Source organism: Miscanthus floridulus, chromosome 14, assembly GCF_019320115.1.
Source record: "Miscanthus floridulus cultivar M001 chromosome 14, ASM1932011v1, whole genome shotgun sequence".
NCBI lineage: Eukaryota > Viridiplantae > Streptophyta > Magnoliopsida > Poales > Poaceae > Miscanthus > Miscanthus floridulus.
The window spans coordinates 71,356,297-71,364,631 of NC_089593.1; the positions used below are offsets into that span (position 1 = coordinate 71,356,297).

Genomic DNA, 8,335 nt, shown 5'->3' on the forward strand with positions numbered 1-8,335 from the left:
GCCTAATGGGCGCTTGGGCTTGCCGAGTGGCAGAGGCTGAGCTACTATGGTCATGGACTGTTTTATAGTTCAACTAAAAATTATCAATCCGAGCCAGCTATTAGTAACAGCTACGTTTATTATACTTATTGACATTTTGGAAGAAAAATATTGACGTACACCTCTGTCTAAGATGGGGCTGCCCTTGACGCAGCGATAGCCTGACAGACCAATTGATCCACAGCTCACAAATGAAGAGAAAAGAGAAAAGACCAATCGCTCCATGCTCACCAGAATCCTCTGCGAGGTCTGAATTTTGGGTCCTCCGTAAATCTGTAATGGTTGGTTCTGACCTCGGTCTAGCTCATGTTCATCAACCACCTCATTTTTTTCTCTATATATACACGGAAGACAAAAGACAGACTGGAGTGGATATAACATGGAAAGCTCCTGTAGCAAATCGGATCAATGCATATAAACCCTGACGCCTGCATCAGAGTGCATATACATATTCAGGATAGTAGAACCGCACAGAAGAAGACACCATACAGAAATCAAATCACTATGGAAGAATACTGAGATGCAGAGAAACGGACTATCTGTACAATTTCGTAGCCATATGTTGGTTCCGAGTCAAGCTGGGCCTGGCTACCAGATAGATCACAAAGAAGAAAAAAACAAGATTTTATATGGCACGCTTAAGCCACACTATTTAAGTGATCAACAGTAATAATAACCAAATAGATGAATGCCTCTTCACATTGTTCTTACACACGATTCTTTGGCTCTTTGCAATCAAGAAAATAAACAAACCAATAATCTGGCCAGACAACAAAATAGATCTCAGCAGTGAAAAGGCAACAAATCTAAGTTATCCAACAGCAACATGTTCTAAACATAGTACCTGATTCTCTGTACAGGCACAACATGGTAACATTGGTGTATAAGGTGTGAAAAGAAGCTAAGACACATTCCAGAATCTTTTATTATAATTATTTTTGTTAATAATCAAAAGCTAAATGAAGCTCACTATCATGTACTGCATCCTAAGAAGTATCATCCTCACCAGCCATGGGTACACTACCCAGTCCTACAGTCAAACTCCACTTCACCTCAACCTAACTACCTGTAGTTTCTACAGCAGGATCAATGGCACCACAACATACTGCCTACACTTGATCAACTCCACCATAAAGTTTGCTAAAAATGTGGAGGAAACTAGCTGCTCTCTTATCTGTTGTGGAGATGGGAATAAATCTTCTCATGAATCTCCACGCACCCCACTAACCGAGCATTTGATAGCACTGCTGTCGAAAGATCAAGCAACGAAGCTTGGTAACAACAGCTTGATTCCAAAGAAAAGCCATTGTTCTGACCACTATTTACTGAAGCAGCAGTGCAGCCATTTGGTTGGCGCATCATCCTGTTGATTCCCCTTGCTTTCGCAACACCTAGACAGGCCTTCAGCATCTGACTCATGTACGCATTCAACCCAGAGTTCAACACATCAGCACACTCTTCGGGTACACTGAGACCTTGAGCCTTCAACTTATAATCAAGTAGCTTGGACAGCAACTGAGAATCTGGCAGTTCACCATTATTGTAGCACACATCTAAAGCGCAAGATGTCGAAGGCTCAGAATTCTGAACCTTTAGAACTCCCAGTGGGGGCCTGATCGGGCTTCGGCTCTGCACACAGACTGGGCTACCACGGGCCTGGTCGACCTCCTCGCCATCCTCCACAGAGAGAACCTCCTGCAAAGCCTTGCTACCAGCTGACACAAACTCCCCCCCAGTCTCCGGATGACCAAGAGGAGACTTCCCAATCGGGCTCGGCTTATCACCAAACCTCTTAGTCAGGGGCCTCACTCTCCTCACTGGCAGTAAGCCATTGGTGAAAGTCCCATTGGACACCGTGCTCGTCTGCGAGTTTCCGGTGGCCGCCTGCATGCTCGGTGGCGGCCCATCCGACATACACGCGTTGCCGAGGATGGACTGGATGAGGAAATTGTGGAGCTTGATGTTCTCCTTCCCCAATGCAGCAACACAGATCCTTTCAAACTCATCCCTGCCGAGCTGACAGCTCAGGAACTTCTTGAGGCCGCGGAAGTAGAGCTCGGCGCGCTGGGGGCCCAGCCGCTTGACGATCCGCGCCTTGAGCTCGAGCGTGTCGACGCGAGCGAACTTCTTCGACGGCGGCTGCATCTCGGCGGCGGCACAAAATGCAGCCCCGCCGACCGGACGATCTTCTGGCCGAGCAGCTCCGGGAAGAGCAAACCCTAGACGACGGCGCCGCCGCCCACGGGCTCCAGCTCCCCGCGGCGGCCGAGCTCCCCGCGAGAAGCGAGCTCCCGAGCACGGCCCGGAGCTGCCCCCACACCTGCAGGACCAGATCCAGAAGCAGCAATTCAGCACAGAGAGAATCACCTCGGCGCACGCCAACTCGGGAGGTCCGCTCCACGGCCAAATTCAGCAACGCCGCTGACAGAATCGAGCTTCGAGCAAGCCCGGACGCGGGTTCTCCGATCGGGAGCGAGCAGGCCGCGAATCCCGGCGAGCTCCGACCAAATCCGTGTGGGGAAAACCGCGTGGAGCAGCTCGAATTGGGGCAGCGGTAAAAGAATTAGGGGCGAAACGAAGCGGATTCAGGGGAGACAGCGGGGGACTCACCTCGACTAGGGTTCCGGCGAGATCGGGCCGCCGCCGGCGAGTGAGGATTGGGGGTGAAAAAACGGAGAAATATTTTTCTCCTTTTTTTTTTGCCCGCCGCAATTGGAGTTTTTCCGCAAATTATTGGTTTGGCGACGACGAGAACAGTGGTGGGTGACGACGCTATTTGGGGGCGCGTGACCAATTACCTGTCCTTGTGTCGGGTTAATGTCTCACTGGCTGGTGGGTCCCGACGTCAGGTTCGGTAAGCGCGTAGCGGACTGGGAGTTGTTCTTGCAGTTGTGCAGTGTTGCTGGTGTCAGCTTGGCACGTCCGCACGTGCCGTATTAGGCTATTACAGTAGCGCATTAACCATTCTCAATGAAGAATTTCAGGATATTATATCAAATAAAATATAGATTAAATATTCATTCTTAATATATAGTTTCATCTCTATTATTTGGTAGACATTTAATTAATTTGATGATTTATATAGAGTTGATAATCATGCTAAAAAAACTCATTTCTTCTCTGCTTTTAAAACCATTGTCATATTACTAAAAACATTTATGTAGTAACCCATTAAATACAGATAAAATTCATAAACTTACTGTTAATGGGAAATGTGTTAATTAAGTCACCGGTGTGTGTTTGCAGCTCTTAAGAGCAAGTATAATAGTAGGCTGTAAGCTGACTAAATGCTGAGGTGGAGGAGAGAGGGGAGGAGAGAGAGGAGAAGCGGACTGTAAGCTTACAGTCGGTTTGGGCACAAGAACCAAAAAAGTCTATGAGAGAGACAAGTGGGCCATATATTAACTGTAAAGAGCTAACTACTATATAAGTGGGCTGAGAGAAGACTACAAAGAACCTTACCGCCAGCAAACTGGCTGTATTATTAGCCTTAGCTCTAATCGGTTAATGCTTCCACGGTTCCACCTATGCAAATTTCTGCGACGTGCAGTAGCCGTGCACGCAACGAAGCTACAGTGTCTACATGCACCGTTTTATCTCCTCTCCTCTTTCTGGCCGAACGAGAATGCCACTGTGGTAGGCTTTACTGACGCAATCGACCAGTCACTCCAACATTGCTTTTTATAAAAATAAATTACCGAGTTTCACAAGGAAAAAGAATGATCAACTAACATTGTTGCTTTTTACCCGTGTGCCATTATAAAAGATCCAAATTATATATGTACCATCGAATTTTTGAAAAGTTCATCACCACCCTTGTTTAAAGTTTCTTTCGCCTAAATGCCACTCTCGTCATCTTACCGTTTGTTTTTAACAGAGCTGGCAGGCAACTAGACACGAAATGACTCCTTTGTCCATTACTGTGTCCGGTAATTCCCCATCGTCCATGGGCTTCTCGTTGGACTCTCTGGTTCATTCCCCACTCCTATCCAAACCCTAAGCAGGCTAGCCACTCAGGTCGGTGGGGAGGGAGCTCGCGGGTGAGGCGCGGCCGCTGCAGGTGGTTCGCGCATGCGGGGAGGATCCGCGCGGGCGCGGGCTTGCACGCGGGGAAGCGAGTCGCGGCGCGGTGCGCTTCTGCAAGGCTTCGCGCGGGCGGGCGAGATGGCGTAGCGGCAGAGTGGAGACAGGCGGTGCGAGCGGGGGCACTCGCGGCCCCAGGGCGCGAGCACGGTGCCCAGGCAGGCGGGCTCACGGGCCCTGAGGAGCAGAGGACCAGTGGAAGCACTTGGTGGTGCTCGCCATCGTCGCAATCCTCGGCCTCGTCCTCGTCGCCAGCCCCGCCGGTTCGATGCCGCCTGTCGCGAAGAAGGTGAAGCCTCCCCTTTCTCACGCGCCCAATGCTTAGGAATGAGAGATTGCTGCCGCATCACCGGGCTGGCGGTGGCGGGGCAGGTGTTCGGGCTAGAGCGGGAGGCGGGGCGCCTGCGGGCGGAGGCCGCGGCCAAGGACCGCGAGAACGCCGAGCTCCGGGAGCGGGTGGCGCTGCTCGACACCGCGCTGCAGGAGACCAACGCCAGGCTCCGCGCCGCGTTCGAGGACAATGTGGGTCGTGGAGTGCCCGGAGCTGCTGGCCCCGCTCAATCTGTTCGCATTTGGCGTCTGCGTGCGTTTGGGTTTTTGAACTTGGTGCTTGCAACATTGTGGGTGCAGATTAAGCTCAGCAAGGAGTGGGACTCGCTGGCGCAGACGTCCAAGAAGCTAGCAGGCAGGCGGGCTCACGGGCCCTGAGGAGCAGAGGACCAGTGGAGGCGCATCCTGAGGACCAAAGGAGCAGAGGAGGGAGGAATTGTTGTAGATTCATAAAAGATGGTGGACGGATGACCAGCTTGGCTTCCAGATGGGTGAGTATCCCTTTTCTTCCTCAAATGCATATATTAGTTCCATGTTTTGGTGTTGTTTGGACTGAATTGAACTGCATAGATGTTAGTAAATCGTATTTGTTCATGTGTAGGAATGACATCGAGACCAGTTTCAATCTAGAAATCAGGATAATTAGTCCAACTATGCGAGGACCATGGTATGGCATTAATAAAGTTGTTGATTTAGACATCACAAATTTTAAAGACCTTGTTGATGAAATTCTAGATCAGTTTCCTTGCGAGTATGGTGATGTAGTGAAGTTGTTCTATTTCTGTGCTGATAGCAAGTCCAACATACAAATTCATTCAGACCAAGAGTTAATGCATATGTTCGCGAAACATATGAGCTCCAAGTGTTGTTGCATGTCAATTGCATATCATAAACCTGATGTTGATCCACCAGAAATCCCACTATGGGACAATGTTGACATCCCATGCACCCCATCAATGCCAGCCCCTAGCTATGTAGAACCTAGCAAAGCAACCCAAACTGGGACTGCTACAGAACCAGATGATGACATGGTAGATGCTGAGGATACTTATCTTAAGAATCCTGAACCAGAGAATGAACATGTGGGGTTGATGAAGAGGGTTTATACCTTGACATAGTACCTGCTTCTCATGCAAATGTTGACATAACTGACAAAAAAGATGAAGATTATGATTCAGGTTCAAACTCTGAATCTGATTCTATGTCTGACTCCGATATGGATGATGAGGTAGATGAGATTGTTAATGATAGATTGCCATCTGACATGCCTCAAGTTGCATACAACAAAGATGACCCTCCTATGGAAGTAGGGAGCGTATATCCAAACATGTCTGAATTTAAGTTGGCTCTTACAACACATGCTATCAAGAAAGAATTTGAGTATAACATTGAAAAGAGTGAACTAGGGAGGTATCGGGCATACTACGCGGGAGTGGAAGATGGTTGTAACTGGAGGCTTCATGCATCGACAATGAGTGATAAAGTTAATGTACATTGTTGAAGTCAACGGCTGGTAGGAGAAGGCAAAATAGATACAAGGGCGTAGCAGAGGGTGGCAGCAAAGGAGGCAAGGGTAGGCATCAGTGTTTGATCTGTCAGCAATATGGACATCATTGGTACACTTGTAAGGATGGTGACCCAGCAGACATAGCAGCAATGCTTGCTGAAAGGTAACATAGAAGTGCCAATTTATTCTGCAATTATTTCCTTTTATAGTGCCAATTTATTTTGCAATTATTTCCTTTAGTGGTAGAAGACCATGTTCCTATTCCATTTCTGTTCGCAGCAAGTCTTGCTTCTACTTGTGCTCGTGCAAATGGCAATGCCTTTGTCTTCTAAGTTGTAGTTCAAGTACATTCTAGACACAAACTTGCATAACTTGAGGAACATAATGATAGTGTCAGTAACCTTTGTACCTAACCTGACATATGGGGCATAGAACCATGGAACTTGATCATCAGATTATGCTGTGGGCTTGATCATCCCAACTCTGCTTCTGCCCTTACTGATCTACACGGCCCCAATTCATAGTATGTTATTTCATAGTGAGACTTTGTTGTTATTTTGACTGTTTGCTTGCCCAGTATACTCTGAGGCTATATCCATTGTCTGTTATCATTTATGTATTTGAGACTATAATTATTGGATGTTTACATTGTTTCTAACCTATCTGTCCATGCAGAGGTCCACCTAAAAAGAAGAAAAATAAGATAGAACTAGCTACTACTGAGACTAGCATTGTGCTTGCAGCACCACAAAGGATGGCCTTTCCAGTTCTACCTACTGTTGTGGATCTATCAAAGAAAAGGAAGAACAAATCATCCTCATCAACTCGTGTGAAGAAACAAAAGAGTACTTCCAATACTTCAACTACTGAGGCTAGTGACCCCTCCGTGAGGTAAGCTAATTTTCTATAATTGTCTTTTCACCACTTTAATTGATAAGCCAACTGTTTTGTACTCATGTCTCTTTTTTCAGAGGATCTGGAACAGGATCAAATCATCTAGACCCTTCAAGATCAAGTGAACAACACACAGTTGACAAGAGTGCAAGTCAGCACCAGCATAAGAAGAAGAGGGTCATTTCAAAAAAATTGACTCCAAACAAGGGTAGTCCAGCCATGTCAACCTGCAGCAAGGCCCCTAGTTCCCCTTCTAGTCCAGCCATGGGAACTAGAAGCAAGAAAAAACTTGATCTGTAATGAGTTTGCATCTCTGTGGCATACTTTTGTAGTGACCAGACAATGTTTAAACTAGCAATGAGGTCAATGTGACCATCTTTTGTGTGCAAACTTGATTCAGTAATCAAGCTGACTATGCACGTCATGATAAATTTGGACCTCTATTATGCCTGAATGTACTTAGTTTAAATGTTTATTGTGGTTGTCGTAATTATCGAGTATTTTGGATGCATTTCAAATTTATTATAATTATTAAAGTTTACCACGTGCACACACAAGCTGTTACCGTGAATTTTTCATAATGGTATAGAGAAAAATGCGTAGTTTTTGGGATCACAGGAAGTGTTACAGTGGCATATGAGGAAAGAATAAAAATTTTGATGCATTCTATAACTGAGGGCAAAAGCGTCTTTTCCACTGGCCGTTAGCTACTGTTAGAGGCAAAATAGACGGAAGTGGTACATAGGTAAAAGAAACTTTAGATAAGGGTACTAAGAAACTTTTCAAAATTTTAATGGTACGTATGTCATTTGGATCTTTTATAATGGCACACAGGTAAAAAGCCCAACTTTGTTTCATATTTCATGAACTGTACACCTTAGGACTCAAACGGTACAAAAGTAATATTCCCTCCGTTCCAAATTATAAATCGCTTTGATTTTTTTGATACATCTATTTTGCTATGCATCTAGATATAATATTATGTGTAAATACATAGCAAAATGGATGAACCAAAAAAGTAAAAGCGACTTATAATTTAGAATGGAGGGAATATCATTTATAATATTAAATAAATATTATTAAATTAAATTTTGATTAAGTGCATAACTTAGGTAGGGATCTAAAGAAACTTTATTTTTAAAAAAAATAATATGACATATTTTATAATATACTCCCTCATTTTCAAATTATAAAATGTGTCGGTGTAGAAAGTGATCAACACGTAAATATTTATAGTTTTGTCGTAAGTTGTAATCGGAGGTGGCCTAGCACTCAATGACACAGGGTTTATACTGGTTCAGGCAACGTGCCCTGCGTCCAGTTTGAGTCGGTCGGTGACTTTATTTCTGAGCCCAGGTGCTCGAAGTTTACAGTGGGATTACAAACGAGAAGGAGAAAGATGGGGGTTCAAGAGGTCTGGTCGGACTCCGCTCGAAGGGCCCAGAGTGACGGGAGCCCCGCTATGAGCTAAGTGTTCGAGCG

At 45.8% G+C, this 8,335-nt stretch overlaps 1 protein-coding gene across 1 annotated transcript; it reads right to left on the bottom strand.

Moving 5' to 3' along the window:
• Window positions 1–783: 783 nt before the first annotated feature.
• On the bottom strand, window positions 784–2,785 carry LOC136504968 (uncharacterized). Its single transcript, XM_066500023.1, has 2 exons — window positions 2,650–2,785; window positions 784–2,359 (listed from the first exon to the last, which is right to left on the bottom strand). The coding sequence occupies exon 2, from the start codon at window positions 2,182–2,184 to the stop codon at window positions 1,210–1,212; it is 975 nt and encodes a 324-aa protein (XP_066356120.1). The 5' UTR covers window positions 2,185–2,359; window positions 2,650–2,785; the 3' UTR covers window positions 784–1,209.
• Between the last annotated feature and the right edge of the window lie 5,550 nt (window positions 2,786–8,335).

What these genes read in the sequence shown, in the direction of transcription:
- LOC136504968 (XM_066500023.1), bottom strand. Translation starts at nt 2,184, where the DNA reads ATGCAGCCGCCGTCGAAGAAGTTCGCTCGCGTCGACACGCTCGAGCTC.